The 19,118-nt window shown below is 40.1% G+C and overlaps 2 protein-coding genes across 2 annotated transcripts in view; one reads left to right on the top strand and one right to left on the bottom strand.

Moving 5' to 3' along the window:
- Positions 1-17,116, top strand: part of LIMS2 (LIM zinc finger domain containing 2) — a 30,441-nt gene extending 13,325 nt beyond the window's left edge. Inside the window, exons 5-10 of the mRNA XM_062499485.1 lie at positions 8,939-9,088; positions 9,931-10,081; positions 11,112-11,204; positions 12,083-12,131; positions 12,318-12,393; positions 13,243-17,116. Coding sequence (XP_062355469.1) covers positions 8,939-9,088; positions 9,931-10,081; positions 11,112-11,204; positions 12,083-12,131; positions 12,318-12,393; positions 13,243-13,390 — 667 coding nt within the window. The 3' untranslated portion in view covers positions 13,391-17,116. The remainder of the gene's footprint in view (positions 1-8,938; positions 9,089-9,930; positions 10,082-11,111; positions 11,205-12,082; positions 12,132-12,317; positions 12,394-13,242) is intronic.
- GPR17 (G protein-coupled receptor 17) lies at positions 379-2,955 on the bottom strand. Its single transcript, XM_062499068.1, has one exon. It carries the CDS (start codon positions 2,819-2,821, stop codon positions 1,790-1,792), a length of 1,032 nt encoding a protein of 343 aa, XP_062355052.1. The 5' UTR covers positions 2,822-2,955; the 3' UTR covers positions 379-1,789.
- Positions 17,117-19,118: the final 2,002 nt, after the last annotated feature.

Below are 19,118 nucleotides of genomic sequence, written 5' to 3' on the forward strand. Positions count from 1 at the left end.
TTAGTTTTACACTGGGAAGGACAGCTTGAAAAGGTTCAGAAAAAACTTCCAGAATAACCTGTTAGATGGGAAATTCTTCATCCAATGAAACATGAAGAAGCTCAAATTTTAGTGGCTAGTGAAAAGAAAGAGATTTCAGGCAGAAGATAGAGATTCCAGGGATTTCAGACAGATGGTTGCATAACAAGTGAGAAAAATGAATTATGTGATTTCAGGCAGGCTGTTTAGCAAGTAAGCTGCTGAGCAGGAAATCAAAATGTAGCAAAAGGCCAAAAGAATAACACAATGATTACAGCAAACTCTTTTCAGCCTGTGATTCCGCTGGTCTTTAGAAATCATTCATTTTAAATGCAGAAATACAAAAAGGAATCCTAGAGGTCGATTAATACATTTAATTCAGAAATAAGAAACAAAAACACAAAAGGGAGTTTATACAAAAGCATACCATTATAAGAAAATAAAACAATCCAGCAGTTAGCAAACAGTGTTGCACAATTCAGAGTTAATTTTAGACTTTGATATGTTATGAGCAAACTCTAGTAGTTTCCTAGAGTTTATATTTTCACTAACTAAATGGTGAAAGAAGGAAGAAAAGGTCATATACTTGGACCTGTCCAGCAGGGAGTTCTGTCAACTCCTCCTTCCTTTTCATACTGTATGCAACCTCTGTGCCTTAGCTTCTTTAGCTGGGCATAGTTGATTTTCTTTTGGCACTTCATCTTACTGGAATGGGCTGTTGGAATAGCGCTTGGGGTGTTTTGGGGAAGCAGACAGGATAAAAGCAGTTCAAGCAAGATAAACTATGTTTGATTTTTTGAAGTAGTGCACCTAATCTAAAATGATAAGGAACTCGTTCCCAAAAGCATAGCAGAGAGATAGGTGTGTGTATTTATGTAATAATATATTTCACCTATCACATGATTTCCTATAATATGTATCTTCATAGTATTGAAAAGCAGTCTCTTGGTAAATATTATTGGAAACTCTTGCATTCTTTTTTTCCATTTTCATTGTACCTTGTCTACCCTAGTCTGCCTGTCACTTCAGGCGTATTCTGCTGGATGCAATTTCTATCAGTGAGAATAAATATAATCCCTACTTTATCCATAGTGAAGGAATAGTCTTGCTAGATAAGTCACCAAAAACAACTGTAAACCATCTTAAAGCTAGGAATCTTTTCTGTCTTAATTCCTGTCCAGGCTGGGTTCATTGCTTCATTCTGGGATTTTGTTGTTGTTGTTGTTGTTGTTTTGTTTATTTTTATTTTCTTGTCATCATTTAGTACCAATTTTCTCTCTATTACATATAAGCACTTTAAATTCAGAAACTTGAACAAGATGTGCAAATGTCAGGATTTTTTCATCAGGGAGGTTTATCTCAGGAGTGAATCTCTACTGCTGGCACATTGTGAAATTTTAAAGGCTGTATGCATTGTGCAGAGGAAGCACTGAGCACTTTGGAAATTATGTTCTTTGAAAAAAAATAAATACATGGGTCCATTAGAGACCACTGTCCCCTTCCCTATTCCTAAGTGTTCATCCCTCAGTTTCATTTCTTGGAAGCCAGTAAAACTGTCCTCCTGTTTACAGTTTCAGCAGTACAAACACATGTATTCTCTGTGGTCAGAGGGGTTCTTGTTAATGGCAGCCCCATAAAAACAACAGAACTTCCCTTCTCAGGGTGAGCTTGACTCTGGGTGGACTGTCTTGCTGAATATTTGTGCTCTCAGCTGATTGTGGTAAAAGAGAGTGTTCTTAAGATGAAGCACTGACACTGACAAGAGTCATGTTCACAGTTCAGATTTGGCACTTAGTGAGCTTTCATTTGTCTTGCCCTCATAAGTTTGAGGCAGCATTATGGTCTTTTTAATACAAAACAGATTGCACAAAGCCTCACGGAATTTCTCAGCTACAAAAAAATACACGATGGGGTCGAAGGCGCCGTTGAGGCTGGTAAGGCAGGAGGTGATGCGGTTGCTGAGGGCCAGGACACGCTGTGTTTCACAGGAAGCTTTGGTCCCGTTGTAATAGACAATATAAATGTAGCGATTGACATGATAAGGCACAAAGCAAATTAGAAAGATCATCACAACCATGATGATCATTTTGACAGCTTTTTCCTTCAGGTGTTTCTCAACTCTGTTCCCAGTCTTCAGGCTCTGGATGATGAGTAAGTAGCAAGTCACAGTAGTAACAAAGGGGAAGGTGAATGCCACTGCTAAGGACACGAGGGCGTGACGTGAGGCCTTTTCTCTGTAGAGCTGCAGGCAGACGGTTGTGTTTTTCATCTGGACCGTCTGCACACTGAGCAGCAGAGGTGCCATTGCCACACCAACGATGACCCACAGAAAGACGCATGCCACATGGGCATACCGGGACCTGCGGAGCTTGATGGACTTCACAGGGTGCACAATGGCCAGGAAACGGTCAACACTGATGCACATCAGGAAGTAGATACTGGCATACATGTTGAGGTAAAAAAGGAAGCCGGTGAGTCTGCATGGGATCTCACCAAATGGCCAGTGGTTGCCAGAAAAATGGTACACCAGCCGGGTGGGAAGTACCAGCACAAAGGACAGGTCAGCCACAGCGAGATGCATCAGGAAAATGTTGGCAGGTGTGCCTGACTTTTGATCCCGGATGAAGAGCCAAAGAGCCAGGGCATTGCCTGCAAAAGCCAGGATGAAATCCAGAAAGTAGAAAGTGGCAAAAATCATGTTCTCAAGGTGTGTCTCTTTGCCACATTGCTCTGATGTTTCCAAAGCGAAATTTGATTGATTTGAGCAGTTGAAGAGCAGGCTTGAAGCTGCTGGCCCATTCATTTTTTCCTGCACTTCTGAAGAAAAAAAAAAACCCTAAATGTGAAAGAATTAAGACAGTATATTACAAAAGAGCCTGGGTTTGTGGAAAACAAAAACAACAAAGACCCAAAAAACCCCACATGTGAAAGTCAGCAATGTCTCCTGTTTGCTAGCATCAGTGTTTAATATAACAGGTCAGTCTGAATTTTAACCTTATGCTGGATTTCTGAATACCTTCTGCTCAGCTGGCTTTACCAGACCAGTAATTCCTGTGGAAGGATCCCCAGTGAAGAGCTGGCTAGCTGGTGATGGGCTTGTCTCCAGCTGGTGCTGAGGTCAGTTGTACAGCCAGGTAGTGAGATGCTTGTGTGTCTGGTTAAGAGGAGTAGGAGTGAGTTCTGTGTATCTAACTAGAAAGTATTTGCCATGTTTCAGTTTGATAGTCTGATTCAGGACTGAGGAGTTCCTGATGAGTCAGCTTTTCTGAGCACATGTATCTGTTCTAAGGTGATCTAGCTTAGGATATCTGTCTTGCTCTTAAAAGAGATAAAAGACAGGTCAAATGCTGATGTTATTAAAAAAAATCCCCAGAGTTCCTGACAACCTTTGAGCATTATTTTAAAGTCCTGTGTTAAAGGAAAATGCACCTAGTTCCCATATAGGAGGAAACTTTTCAGATGGGTAGCAACATCTCTTTTGACACCAAATTGACTCAAGGAAGATTTTAAATAATGCCCATCCTATCAGTCACCTCTCCAAGTGTAATCCTTCCCTGCAGCTTTTATCTTTCACCATAGCTCTCTTTTTTCCCCCTCAAAAGCCTGAGCTCCACTGTAGCTTATCCTGGGCCTTCTCCAAGTAGAAGCTCCAGTAGATAGCAGCTTTGCCAGTCTCTGTTTGCAATGTCCTGAACAGCATCAACAAGAGGTGTGATAGGATTTTCTGACCACCTACCCATGGATTTTATACATTGCTTATCTGTGGGTATAGGTGGTAGGGAACTGCAGATGGTCTGAAATTCCAGCAATGTCTCTATTACTTGGATTCCTCAGAAATGTTACAGTATGTGCAGGAGTACCCCCGTTTTGCTCACCATTGCATTTTGTACTGACAGACAATTTCTCAATAATAATCAATACATCTTCAAATAAATCCATTTTGCTGATGCAAACTGCATCCAGCTCCCCAACAGAACTCCTTGTTCAGATGTCTAAAAATATTTGGATCATAAACAACTGAAATGGGATTAAGGACAAACCAGTATATTTGAAAATGAAAGAAAATTCCAAGGTAATTAATATCTTCAGTTTGGCTGCTGTTATTTTCAGAAGACTGGAATAGCTGGACATTAATGTGCTGGATCACATCTGTTTGGTTCACAGTTGAAGAGACAAAGTCAACAGCAGGGAGATTGGATGAAATTCAGAAATTGGAAGTTCTTCTTATGGCCACAGAGGGCCCTTCTTACTTCATGCATTGCCTGGATACCCTTCCGGATTTGAGTATTTTTAACAAGTTGCTATCTTGCCATTACTTACAATTGCATGTGCAAGAAAGACTGTACAGTCTTTTTGTTTTTATAAAAGTACTTGTGAAGTTGTGCTTTCACATACATAAAGGAAGATGCCCTGCTGCAATTTGTTTTATGTGAAGGTCACAAGTTTTTAGAGGAGGCCACAATTTTTTGTTTATATTATTCATTTGTCCCTTACAAAGTAAAACCTGCAAGTATCCTTGAGCCCAAGAGTTTAAAGTTTTGTATGAGATAGTAACATTGACTCACATACTTGACCTCCCTGAGTGGAATTAGTTTAAATACCTATTTTTCAGTTGCATACTGAAAGAGAAACACATGAGACCATGCCTTTTTACTGACTGTTAATTTATGATGGTGCTTATCACCTCATGTTCTAGCTATTAAGCCTTTTTTTTTTTTTTGTGTGTGTGTGTGTGTGTGTGTCAGGCCCATCCTTTAATTATGCTTTTCATCTGCAAAAAGTGTAAATCAGGTGATCTTCATGTACACACCTGTCAGGGATAGGGTGGTCTTATGGCTAAACATTGCTCTAGCCATGGCTGTGACACCTGAGCAAGCAGTAAACAGTGGCTTGGAGCAGCTGAAAAAGCAGAAACCAGGGTTGTCTGATGGAACAGACTGGGATGGCTCTTATTTATAATGCTTTAAATCAGTTCCCAAAGTGAAGGAGTAAGCAGATTTTTCCCTGTTTACAAGCTAGTTATTAGAGGTTTAACAGCATGATGCACTAAACCAATTCTATTTGAATTGATTTCCTAAGACAGATCTTGGAAATTCAGATTCAGCTGCATGTCAGTGCCAGACTTAGAATTGGCAAGACTTCAAAGTTGAGATTTTTATCATCACTGATGACAGCATTGAGTCTGCTATGGATTTCTGTACAGATGTGCTTTTGGTGCAAAATGGGTTAGAGTATAAAGGAGAATATCAGAGCTATCTGGAAGCCCAGCATATCAGTGTCAGGAAGAGAGAGGCTTAGAACTAATGGTAAAATTGAAATAGTCAGTCTTTGCAAATGATGGCCTTCATAATTTTTAGAGCAAGGTGAAGGGAGATGTTTTTCATTGTCTGGTTGGAAGTTACAGAAAAGGGAAGTGGTCCTCTTTCTAATTTTGCTTATGTTTTAAGTTAAAAGGAAATGTTAATTGCAGCTTTAATGTTTGTGGGTGTTTTTTTGTTTGTTTGTTTTTTTTTTTGTAATTCTAGTTATCAGGTGAAAATAATGGTGTGGCACTTAAGTAGGTTCAGAAAAAAGCCAGCATGTGACTAGAATTAATTGTTTGGCTTATTACTAGATTTTACATGTTTTCAACAAAATTCTACAGCTTTAGAAAAGTAATAATTCTCTGACAGTATGTTCTCTAGAAGGTGTTGAAAGCCCTTTGCAGATATTTGCAATTCCATTCCTATTGTCCTTAGATTTGTCCTATAAATTTAAAATAAATATGTTTCAGTTTTTTATGCTTACAGACAAAGCACTGGAATTCCTACAGTCTGTATAAATGCTAAGAGCAAACTAAAATAATTCACAAATTACCTAGAATGTGTAGTCTGTGTTAAGCTATATGGTGCAAGAGGCTTTCATTCCACAAAACTCCTTTAAGAGTTTTTGGCTCATTATCCAATAATTTCTGCTTGAACTGCACTCTTGGTGTTGTGTGAATATTTAGTGATTTACGTATTGCTAAACAGAGCACTGTTCTGGAACAAGCCATTATCCCAGGCCTCCCAGGGCTGAGCTGTAATGGGGATGTCACTGCTCATTTGAAATACATGCATGCACACTGACCATATTTCATGCCCTGTTTCTCTTCTGCTCAGAAACAAGAGAACAGTCCACAAGGCTCTGAGTATGGACATAATCACTCTTTCAGCAGATGCTCTGTCTGTCTTTAATGAAAGAGCTAACAGGAGAAATCTTTAGCTCTTTATACACAATTACCTGGCTAGTTTGGAGCTTTTGTTTGCCTACTGCAGATAAACTGACCTATATGTTAGGGTTTGTGGTAGGTATCAGAAATTCCAGTTCTTGCTCTCAGCAGAGCAAGAAGTTTCTGGTATGATTATACTGGTTTATGCATTTTTGTGATTATGGGTTTAGTGTCTTGTCAAATGAGTGTCTCCTGTCTTTCACTCAAAGTACTCTTCATTGGAAATAGTCCATTTCTGACTGAAGTTATTCTCCTGAAAATCACTCTCTGCTGAGCCTGTATTTCAGCTGAAATACTTGGTTTTTGTGAGCATCAGAGCAGTGTCAGAGAGCACTAGACATACCATACAAATGGCACAAGTGGATATACATTACGTACAAAAGTTTGAAAACCCTTTTTGTTTTGAAGGAGTGACATAAAGAAAGGTGAGAAAATCATTCTTTGAAGTTCAGAAAATGATTCCTGTTCCTATTCAGATATTCCTGTTATATTCATCCACCTCAGTATGCTCCTCACTGGCACCACCTAAAACTAATACCATTAGGAAAGCTCCTTAAAAAAAAGCTCCTAGAAGCCAGCCCCTACTATCAAAAGTTGGTCTCTTACCTCTTTACAATGCAATCCTGTGGGTGGAGTGTAGGGTCCTTTTGGGGAATATCTCAATGAACTCCTCCGGATGACAGCAAACTAGGTAGAAACAAAGTGGAGAAAACAAGATGATTCCAAGGGAGTGCACAGTTGCAGAGTTGCTGAGAGCAGAGAGGGGAGCCCCTCTATATAGTGTCCTCCTTGCTCTGATAGCACATTATCAGCTCAGTCACACAACAGAGCAGGGGAGAGGACACCCCAGCACTGAGGAGCAGTCTTCATCCCAGCTGAGCTCTTGGCACTGGGGTGCTGCTGCTGGTGTAGATATGAGTATCCTGCATGAATATGCCAGTGTTTGTGGTGCTTACTGAAGGCTGTTACTGAGCCCCCAGCCCTAAAGACAGAAGCCTTGGAGTCCCGTGATTATTTTAGGAGGGTGGAGAGATGCATTGTTTGGGGGAAATCTAGTATTAACAGACACAACAGGACATTTCAGAATGGGATAATTCCATGATGGTGGGAAAGGGGGGTGGGGGGAGAGGGTGAGGGAGAGGGGAGGCTGCTATGGTAACAGCTTAGCCTGTCCAACACTTCCCTTTGCTTCCAGTAGAGAGGGTCTGTGGGAGGGCAGAGGGTTTGTGAGTGGGGAGGGAGTTGATAATGGTTTATCAGTGCAAATGGCTGAAGGCGTCTCTTTCAGCTGAATGAGAGGGGTCTCTTTCAGGACTCTTGCTTCAGGGTCCCCATGTCCCTGTATAATTACTCTGCATTTGACAGTGCTGAATAAAATTGATGCCTTTATGCTGAGATGAGCACAGCTGCATTTTTCCTTATAATGGGGTGCTGTCTGCTTTTTCTGGACTCTGTCTGGGCAGGCATTGCTTCCAACCCTGGTCAGAGACACTTGGTGACAGAAGGGCTCAGATTTGGAGAGAATAATAATGATACTTAGCACTTAGACAGGCACCTACTAGCTGAGAGTCATAAATGTTTGAAGCCTCACAACATGTGTTGTATTCTTACCCCGTTCCACAGATCTAAGGGTAAGTCATGCATCACGGCAGAATTTTGGAAGGGGCCATGTGGAGAACCTGCTACTTAGTCCATGAATCTGCCCTTTCATTTTAACTTTTTCTTTTGTCTGATGTGTTTTGAGAATGACCTGTAAATCTCAATGAGTGTTTGACATAGTGATACAGGAAAAGGAATTAAGCAGACTTGTTCATTTTGGGTAAAAAGCAGCCCACAGAATTAATTCTCTGTCATTTTTCTTTTATCCTAAATTCTTCCCAGCTCGCACTGTTGTAGCTAGAGGGATAGGTAATAGGCAAGGAAACTGAACAGCTTCTCAGAGTTCCTAAATATTGGGATAAAACTGGTGGCTGCTGCCAGCCTTCACAAATTTTTTATGCTTTTGTCTGAATTTTTCCACCAGAAATTTGGGTTATCCACCTGTTTGGAAGCGTACTTGTAATATGTTCAAGAACATGTGCTAGGAATACAGCTGCTTTTACCATATAAAATTGCATAGTTCTTAATTTTATTTAACTTCGGAGTAAAAGGAATTTTTAGGCAAGAGGAGGTCTCTTTTTTTTCCTGGATATTGAAGACTAAGGAATCCAGGCATGGTAAAAGGCATTCCAGGAATGCACTTTGTTTTGATACATTTTACTTTCTTTGACTCCCTCCCAGTGCTGTAATGCCTCAGTTATGGTTGGATCCACTAGTTAAAAACAGAGGGTATTGCCACCTTTCCTTGCCCAGCTGTCAGAAAAGATCTAGAGGGTTAGAAGGGATCCCTAGAAGAATGAGTGATACCCCATCAGGGTGATATTCCTGATGGCATATAAATCAGTGAATGTTGGAGTAGTCTTCTAAGGAAATACAACTGTGCGACTGCTTTTATACTCATATTCTTCTCTGTGCAACTGGTGTGAAACACTGGATATCAAACTGAATTATGTTTAGTCTGATCTCAGAAGACAGTTCTGTTACATAAAGTGCTTCCTACAGTATGTAGTATATGTTATTTTAGGAGAAAAAGTTTTTTAATATTTTCCTTCCCTTACTTTGTTCAACCAGGCACCTGTGCAGGCCATGCCACAACCGTGAAAAAGCTAAGGGACTGGGCAAGTACATCTGTCAGAAGTGCCACTTGATAATTGATGAGCAACCCCTGATGTTCAGGAATGATTCCTACCATCCAGATCACTTCAACTGCACCCACTGTGGGTATGTTGTCATACTGTAAACTCTGATAAAAAATGAGGGGGACAAACAGTTGAGCCAGCAGTGCAGTCCTTCCCAAGATCTAAACTTTGCTGCTTTTGCATTGTTGAGAAATTGTGTGAGGAGAAACTGAAATAAATTTGGAAATACTACAGGAATTTTAGTTTTATGTTGCCATTCAATGTTCTCTTATTCTAACATTGGATAATGCTAGTTTATAATGAAAGTGAAAATAGTTCCTTGGCATGAACTTACCTGAAAGGCTGTGTGCAGATTACCATAGCAGAGTTTTCCAAAGGCAGGAAGGTTGTCCAAAATAGTTTCACTTTGAATTCCTGGATAGAAAAAAAAAGATGGCTTGATGAATGTGTCGGTCTTGTGGCACTGTCCATTGCCACGCTGATACCTGTCTGACCTGAATTACTTACCATGAAGGCATTTTAACTGGGCACAGTAGTGCCCTAGAAAGGTAACAGTGCAAGTCAGTGTCTCAGTGTTGAGCACTGCTAGGATGGTTCTTGTACCTGAGCTGTCTCATTCAAAGATACCTCGAGTCTTAGAATGACACTGTAAGTGTCCATGTAAGTGCACCTCGTATGTCTGTGAGAATATCTGGCTGCAGACAAGATGTTCCACATATGTTCTTGGCTGGCAAACCGAGAAAGCAGTTTTGGAAAGATGAGTTGACAATAACTGTATTTCACTAGCTAAACGTAATGACTGCTTTTGTAGTATGAGCGTTGCCTAAGTAAACTTTTAAGTTTAGTCTTCCAAAACTTCCTCCCGGGCATTGAAGGGTTTCGCTGAGTGTTGTTACATGTTCAGGGCCATGTCTGTATTCCCAGGAAGGAGCTGACTGCTGAGGCCCGGGAGCTGAAGGGGGAGCTGTACTGCCTGCCGTGCCACGACAAGATGGGCATCCCCATCTGCGGAGCCTGCCGCCGGCCCATCGAGGGCCGCGTGGTCAATGCTCTGGGCAAGCAATGGCATGTTGAGGTGAGGCCTCTCTGAATATGAAACTTCTTTCAAGAGTTGGTCTGGAAGAGGACTAGTGCTGGTTGGAAGCTGTAGACATGCAAGTGCTCTGTAATATATGAATTCAGACAAAACCCAGTTGCTTATGTTTCGGATTGTCTTCACGTTTTGTGAGTTAACGAGTTACAGCAGGGCCGTCAGGATTCCTAAGGTAGCTCTTTTCACAACTGTAATAACCTTAATTTTAAAATTTGTGAAGATCCTTGCAGAATAGGGTTCGCTGAAAAGCATATACTTGCTAATAAATTTATGTGTTTTGTATGAGGCACTTAGATATATCCTCTCTAGTTCGAGTTACCAGGAACATAACATAACTGAAAGCTGAGCAATTCTTGCTTTTTAAGCCTTTTAAGCTCCTTGTTTCTGCAACTTTCAGCTAAGTCATCACATCTTACTCTGAAGATTTTTAGTCATCTTTGTTTCAGTCATTTATGCCTCCTAGGGCTTGACCTGAGAGAGATGCTGTTGCTGATTTCAGATGTATTCATACCAGCTATGGTTATGTTCCTGCTTGTCTTCCCTGAAACAAGCAAGATAATAGTCCACAAGCCTATCAGGATAGACACAGGATGATTGCCCTTCCTGCAGTACTTCAACCTATCTTTATTGCAACTCTTAATTACTATAAATAGACTAAATATCTCCTCTTTTTGCTTCCATGAAGATCTTTCCTGTCTGTGCTTCATTAAAGCATTAAGAGGTAACAGCTTTAAATGGAAAGAGGTAGATTTGGATTAGGTATTGGGAAGAAATTCTTCCCTGTAAGGTCCTGAGGCCCTGTCAAAGGCTGCCCAGAGAAGCTGTGGCTGCCCCATTCCTGAAAGTCTCCAAGGCAAGGTTGGAATTAGATGAGTCTTAAGGTCCCTTCCAACCCAAACTGCTCTGTGATCAAGTGTCATGTATTGAGCTACAATTTGTTGCTATGTTTTTCCCTGGTGATGGGAAAGTTGTTGAGCCTGCCATGGAATGTTTTGTTTTTTGTCTTTTACAGCATTTTGTTTGTGCCAAATGTGAGAAGCCATTCTTGGGCCACCGACACTATGAAAAAAAAGGGCTGGCCTATTGTGAGACTCATTATAATCAGGTAAATTCAGCCATCTGTGCTGCAGGTACTTGTGTCTAGAAAATGCCTTTTCATATTTTATATATGCAAAGATATGCAGATTTTGGATAATCTGAACTTGCAGACAATGAAATACTAATAAATTAGTCTGATTTAAGAGAAAAATAATTGTTTTTCTTGGCAGAAAAGTGATGTTGAAAACAGAATAGAAATGTCTCAGGGACATTGATTTTAATTTGTGCCACTGACAGAAAATCACTGATCATGGGTTGAGATTAAAATCTGTGGTTTTACTTCTAATGTATTTGTGTGGGCTTCTTTGATAGTTACTTGTTTCTGTGGGCTTGAGGCAACCATTTAGTTGTCTAAAACATAGAATAGTAGATTTAAAAAAAATAGAAAAACCAATCAAACCCTGGTTTTTCGATGTGATTCAACTGAGCAACTTTTTGTTTTAGTATTTTCCTCTGTCACATAAATGACTCTCTCATAAGAGGTATGTGTTGCTGTTCAGATAGTAGCTGTATTTTAGCAGTAGTTCTATTTTGGTGTTTGTAGTTGAGCATCAGGAAATGTTTGTCTACACTAAGCATCATCTTCTACCCATCCTTTCTTATCCACATATACAGGACCTTAAGATCCCATAACAGTACTAGAGTGTGAGGCATCAACAAAAAAGGTTTTGTAGTATTTACTGGTATGAGATCCAAAGGAACGTAGACTATTTGGCAAGTGTATGAGAAGTTATTCAGAAGATTTAAATTGGTATATTTGGGGGCCACTGCTGTATCTGGGAGTTCTTTGGTTATTAGTATTTAATATTCATACCAGCTGTGTAATTTGGGGACTGTTACTAGTCAGCAACATGAATTCCTATTCTTATTTCTTTTTCTGTGCAGCTCTTTGGAGATGTCTGCTACAACTGCAGCCACGTGATAGAGGGAGATGGTAAGATTTGTTCTCTCCTTGTTTTGGGTCGCTCTCCTCCTTTCATTTGTTAGTGCAGCTGTTGCAGTCCCACAGTTGCAAGACCACAGTGTTTGTTTTCACATCTGGCCTCATTTGAATTTGGTTATAAATCTGAATTCAAATAATCCATCAGTTTCCTCTTACTTGGTGTTTTTACTTTTGCAGTGGTATCAGCTCTTAACAAGGCCTGGTGTGTGAATTGTTTCTCCTGCTCCACCTGCAACATCAGGCTCACACTGAAGTAAGTCAGTGTTTATATTTTGGACCATGTGAGAGATTTGCCCCTAAGGCAGGGTATCAGCCTGGAGGAGCCTTGAGCCACTGCCTCTCTGAAGACAGTAAATGCCTTTTTTCTGAATACCTTTTCTCTGTGGGTGCAGGTGCTTATAATTCCACTGATTTCAGCACTGAAAGGGAGTTGACTTTCAGCATCCTCTTTGATATATTTTCCTTTATTAATCTTTATTTTCCTTTATTAATCTAATATCATCTATTCTGTAAGGAGTTTGGGTAAAAGGGGGATTCCTTCAGCAGTACAGAAGGAAGGGTCTAAACTTTGAGGAATTGCCTGTCCTGAACAATGTGCAGCCTCCATGTCTTCTTAACTGTAGCTGCTCCCCTCAATGACAATATTTGCTATTGCATAGATTTTGAAATAAAATACTATGCTATTTGCCTCAAACATGTAGAAGAGGGACAGAAAAAAAACCCAGTCGTACATTTCTCCTTTCTCAGGTTTAAACCCTCGTCCTCTGCTGGGTTGGCTCCACTGGCTATATGAAGGAGCTATAATTCATCCCAGAGGGGACCTCTGAAGTGACACTTGCAATCTACAGTAACAAAATTATTATTCTAGACTTGCACATGCATACATATAGGAAAATCTTGCTCCTTATTTTCCTAGTGATACTAAAGACCTCAGTTCACTGATAACCCAATCTCTGTACTTGCATCACCAGATGAGGAAATCAGTTACTTTATAAATGGAATAGAACACTTGCAACAGCACTGATGTAGATGCATAAAGATTTTAATTAGTGAAGCATGTGGTTTGCAAATACCATTTAAATAACTGTTCTTTGTGTTAAAGGAATAAATTTGTGGAGTTTGACATGAAGCCTGTGTGCAAGAAGTGCTATGAGAAATTCCCTCTGGAGCTGAAGAAACGTCTGAAGAAGTTGTCAGAGCTGGCATCCAAGAAGATCCATCCCAAAGCTTTAGATTTAAACTCTGCTTAAAGCAAACAGGTCTGTCAGTCTCCTGACTGCACTCTTAACACAAGCTGCTGCTCACTGCAGCTTTTGATTACAGAAGCAATTACTAGGAAGTGGAACCAAAGATTAGTAGTGCCTTCCCCTGCTTCTGGTGATGTCTCTTGCATCTAGACTGTCCCTTTTCTTAAGCAATTGTTTATTAACACTGGCAGGAAGAGGAGTATGAGTTCTGCTTGAGCAGCACGCAGGCTGATTATTAATTTGCTACTAACATTGCATTTTGCCTTTGTGGAGTTATACACAGTCTTTCCTTCGTCAGTTGAACTGTACTACTCTTTCCACTCTTCTAGTCTAAGGAATTTGGAAAAAGTGGTTACATGTAGGGCTGGAAGAAATGTCAGATTTGCTCTTATTCAATCAGAGTATCAGAATTTTTCTTCCTACTTTGGGTGAAGCACTTTTTAGTTTTTTTAATATATAGGCAAATAGTCTGAAAGTTGTCATTCATTACTACACGCAAAAAGTTCCCGTATTTCTCCAGATTCCTACAGAGAATATTTGGGTGCCCTGTCCCATATCATAGTCCTTCTGGTTTGTAGGTTTACTGGACAAGCCCAGGAACCTATAGCTATGGCATCTGCACTGCCCATTTAGGCCCAGTGTTAAGGCAGCTAAGAAGTTTCCTTTGCTGCTCCTGTGCTAAGTGCTAATGAGATTTCAGCTGTCAAGGCCACATAAGCCTCGTCAGAATAGCTGGGCTCTCTTTAAGGAGAAGGTGACTATGGGAAACTAAACATTTCATTAGAACTGACACTAATTTTCTCTGTTCTCTACTATTATGGTTGGTAGAGCTTCTGCTGGTCAACACAAAGCAAGTCCTGTCCATTGGCATAGCTGATACTTATTGAGGCAGTGTGACTGGAGCTTTGGTTACTCTTCTGCATGAGGAAATTGAATAAATAATATGGTACCAATTTAAGCACTTCAGTTTTCCCACTCTCACTTTATTTGCCAGCCAAGTATATGCTTGTTGGTCACGGTCCAGAAGGCCCAATTACATGAAGGGGTTTCTAATGTTTACAGTTTGTAGCAGATGTGGTGTTATGCAGAAAAAATCCCATTCTTCTTAAAATTTTTACCCAAATAAGAGTCCCATTCATCTTTCTCTTTTTGAGACCTGAATGTACTTAAGGAGAGGATCTCAGACATGATGCTAACATCTCAAGCATATAGTCCTCTGTAATTTTGCCTGTCACCAGTGAGTTTTCACTGGTCCTACTGTCTCCGCTACCACAACCTGAGGTGCTGAGAAATTTACTGGTTTTGCAAATTCTCAATACTTCTTCAGAGGTGAGCCATCAGCTGTGCTGTTCCTGAGCCCACCCACATGATGTATGATCCCAGTGAGCTTCTGAGTCCCCCAGAGTTGACTCCCATACTTCCTTGTGCTGAACTAAGCTGAGCAACCTGAAAAAATCCCTTTCCATGAACAGTTGTGAGACTGTGCCTGGCCCTTTGCAAGGCTAACAAGCACTGGAGGACTACTGTCCTTTGTATAATTTAAATCTTACAAAAAGTGGCTGCTGTAGTCAGTCAGATGAACACAGCAGTTGGGCCTAGACAGCACCCTGCAGCCACAGGTGAATTAGGTAGCAAGAAGTGAAAGCTTCCCCACTTCTTGTATGTGTGAGCAGCAGTTGGACTGGGGCAATAGTCTGCCTTAGAATTGTGTTACCATGCTTGCTGGATCAATACCCATGGAACTGCACTAGTGATACCAAAGCAATGGTGGGAGATCCTAGAAAACTGATCAGAATCCCACATGTAAGACCATTTCTTAGATCTTCACTGCCTTTGCTAACTCATGTTCCCTAAGCTGCTTTGCTTTTTGTTGCTGTTGGTTACCATAATCTTTTAACTGGGTTACAGTTACAGTTACACTCTAACAATGATGAGGGGATAGGCCTAATTTTAGCAGTAAACTCTTTCATCTTCTCTTGACCAATTTGCCCTGTAGATTCCAGTAATAGTAGCTGCTTGTGTCAGTGCTTTAGGAGAACATGTGGCTATTCACTGCTTTCTCACCAGCCTTAAAATGGTCTTTTAGTTAAGGGCACAAAGAACAGCATGTCTTTTGGTGCAGTAGCACGGCCTTACATAGACCCCTATTTACAGTCAAACCTGTTGTTTGGCATTTTGTCACAGCATAAAACACTTGAGGTTCTGACCTATGTGAGCTCAGTATGCTATGTAGATTCTTCTCAGCATAAAATATGCCAGTCTATTCCTGTAATCTCAGTCACAGGCAATATCTAATGCTGAATCTGAGCAGCTGTGTATCCCCAGCCTCCTGGGAAGTGGTGGAGGAACACACAGCCACACATTCCTGGTAAATATGGAAGGACTAAGTAACTAGCAGCCAATAGGTAATATTCTTTCAGCAGCTACTCGCACATTCAGCAATGGAAGGTGCATGTGTGTGAAGGTGAATGGCAATTACTTCTGTGCTGCCAGTAAAGATTTAGTGTGTGCTTTCACCTTGTCTCATGTTAGAAATTTGGCAAACCTAGAAAGCTTCATAGTTCAAAGGAGAGTTGATACCATTCTCTTTGATAAGATGTTCAGTTCTCTAGGATTTGGAATATGTTCTTATCTTCAGGACATTTCACAAAATTAATTGGTGAAAAAAATAATTTTAATCCCTGATCTCTATACTAATGAAGGGGGATGATCTCTTAAATTATTAATTTTTCACAATCATTTTTCTTGTACTTCTGCAGCCCATAGCCTGCAATGTGCCAAGTTACAGTAGTTTATATTACCAATATACCTTTTGTGTGAGAGTGGAATTGAAGGAGTAGGAGAAATCACTATAAGTGGCTTTAAAAAATGCATCTTCTTCTACTTCTGTCAGTCTACTTTTTAACAACCAAGCAGAATACAGTGCAAATTTACAAGTTCTCCTTAGTGCCTTGGTAGGCTGACAAGTTGGGTTTTGTTTTCTTTTTAATAAATATAGTCAAGGTGTCAGTAAGAAATAAGCTGCATGCTTTTATCCATTGCTGTAAATAGAACTGCTGGCTGAATTCTTCCTAAGCATCACACCACTGGAGAGTAGAGATTTATATGAAGGTTGAACTTGGCTCAGAAATCTACTAAAAGATGTTGTCTCATACTCTACATTTATAGTTTACATTCATGTTTATACCTAATTAAAATTACTAACACTAACTCAGTACACTTGAAAGTGGTTTTGCTTTTAGAAAGCATGGTATGTGAAGCTTGTTTTTATTCAAAGAATATGCTAATCACTTGCAGTCTTTTTTATGGCACTAATCTGCTCTCTAGGATTTGCATCCTGGTGTTTTTACAGCAGTCTGTGCAATGCTGACAAACACTGGTCAGCCTTTCTATAGAGAATTCCTGATGTGGCATGGTTAGCATTAGATGATATCACTGACACTCTTTGAGAAGTGATTGGATGGGGAAGGAATAGATTGCAGGCAAGCATGCAATAAACATGGTTATACTAGCCTGTAAGGCACTTTTAAGTGCTGAGGATATTAGACTGAAAAAGGAATTAGCAGCTCCCTGCATTGGTTCAGGCCTTGATGGGTTCTGTACCATGTAGAGCTGTCACTTTGTCACACACTGAGCTGTTTAACCAAAACATATGATTGTAGATTGAAATGTTGTAATACTGTGCCTTTGTATGTTCTTGTATTAAAGTTAACTGTAATACATTTTAAATATTTACACTAAAAAAATGAAAAAAAATTGTATAGTGTACAGTTAATACCATATTTTCAGTGTTTACCCAGAGGCTATACCCACTCTGAGGAACTCTGGGATTGCTGAAACCTGAGGCACTGTTGTGAATTCACATTTTGTACCTGTGCTGCTTTTGTGGTGATGCGCTGGTTGATGAGGATGTGCAGAAAGGGGTATCATCCTTTTAGTGGCTGTGTTGTACAAATTGTGTTGTGTGTGTAATGAGCAGATGGGATGCTATGATCATTTACAGGATATGGTGGGTATTTGGTAGATTTAGGTTACATGGATCTGGAGCAAACATTCACTTTTCTTGGTTAAAAAAGACATTGTGGTTAATTTTCAGCAGTATTTATTTAAAAACCAGAAACAATGCAGTTTGGCTGCAAAATTTCTTTTTGTACAGATGAAATGTTGAGCATTTCTCACTTACAGCTAGTTAGTTAGATCAGACATGGGTGACAAAACCACTCTGGGTAATTGGACTCCAGTATTTCCATTGCCAGCAATGGACATTACAGCAGGAGCATCTAACTGCAAAAAGATCAACTATTCTGATAGGTGTGGCACTCATTTAGATGCACAAAGAGAGTGGGGCTCTTCCCTGCCACCCATATACAAAACTCTCACCAGCATTTGAATTTTACACACACATGTCAGAGGGAGGAAAAGAACCACTGTGCATCCATTGGCAAAGTTGAGAGATCAGGCAGAGCTACTTTTCCAGAACTGCCAGATTGTGTCTCAAGGAACTTGGTGTAAATGCTTTAAGACATGTTCATGTTTCACTGGGAGCGAGGGAGGAGTGTTTGTTCTGAGGGGGAAGCAGCTAAGCTTACTCCCACCACAGTCTATACCTGCTTTACACACTCAGAGTACACTCTGGTTCCCATGGCACTAAAGCTGTGTTTCTACAAAGCTCTTGGAGATGAACAAGCGCTAAATCAAATTTTACCACTCAAAATGTCTGCTAAACAGGAAGCAGAAAAGATCAGGACAAATTAAAACTATTATGCTTGTCTCATGAAGGAATGTCTGCATAACTCCAAACAGAACATTTTTGTAAAGCAGAAAAGTCTCTTTTCAACAGACCTTAGTTAGACTGAGTTCTTTAATTCTGGTTTGCACTGAGTAGCTCATCTATATCTTGAAATAGGAGCAACTAAAAGTTCTGGACCCAAATCCCAGACTCATTTCAGAGCTTACTAGAAAGTGCACAATAAGAAAGGGTTGTTAGTTTCCAAGAGCATTATAACATGTGGAAGAAATAATTATTTAACTATTTAAATAGTTATTTAAATATTTAAAGAACTATTTAATTTAGGCAGGGCTGTGGTAAGTCAGGGAACAGCCCACAAGTTTAGCAGCATGCAGAATGGACAGTTACATTCTGACAGTAATTGGCTGTCAGTCTACTGTAATGTGCAGCATGTAACCTAGGGACCAGAGGATGAACCCCAGCATCTTACTTTTCAAAGTGTGCAGTTATCTTGTACTGAAGGGCATCTCTCCACTCTGAGAATTGCCAATAAGAGGGAAAAAATTACATTACCTTTGTTTCCAAAGACTCTTGGAGTTTGTGCATTTGGTAAGAGCATATACAATAAGGGGCATTTTCTTTTCTAAAGAAAGACAGTTCTTAATGTCTGTCTGCCTTTAAATGGAAGAGATTCAGGCTATTAGAAGGGGTCCTCAAAGGGTTTCCCTACTCCCACAGAACATTAAAGTACATCTAAACTTTCTCTAAATCCAATATCTGAACAAAATTCTTGTACTGCAGCTGAGACAGAAGTGTTACAGATATCTGACTGCACATGCTGACTCAAGCTTCTCTTGTAGTAGTATTTCAGCTACTCAGTTAATTCAGTGCTTGATCAGAAGATTGATCATCGAGATTAATATTTTTAAATGGCATTTCTTCTGGGATATGAAATTACAGGTAGTTTGGCACAAGTACAGGTCATGGGCTCTATTTCCACTC

The sequence above is a fragment of the Cinclus cinclus genome, chromosome 10 (genome assembly GCF_963662255.1).
Source record: "Cinclus cinclus chromosome 10, bCinCin1.1, whole genome shotgun sequence".
NCBI lineage: Eukaryota > Metazoa > Chordata > Aves > Passeriformes > Cinclidae > Cinclus > Cinclus cinclus.

Coding starts and splice junctions, on each gene's coding strand:
- GPR17 (XM_062499068.1), bottom strand. CDS start 2,821: ATGAATGGGCCAGCAGCTTCAAGCCTGCTCTTCAACTGCTCAAATCAA.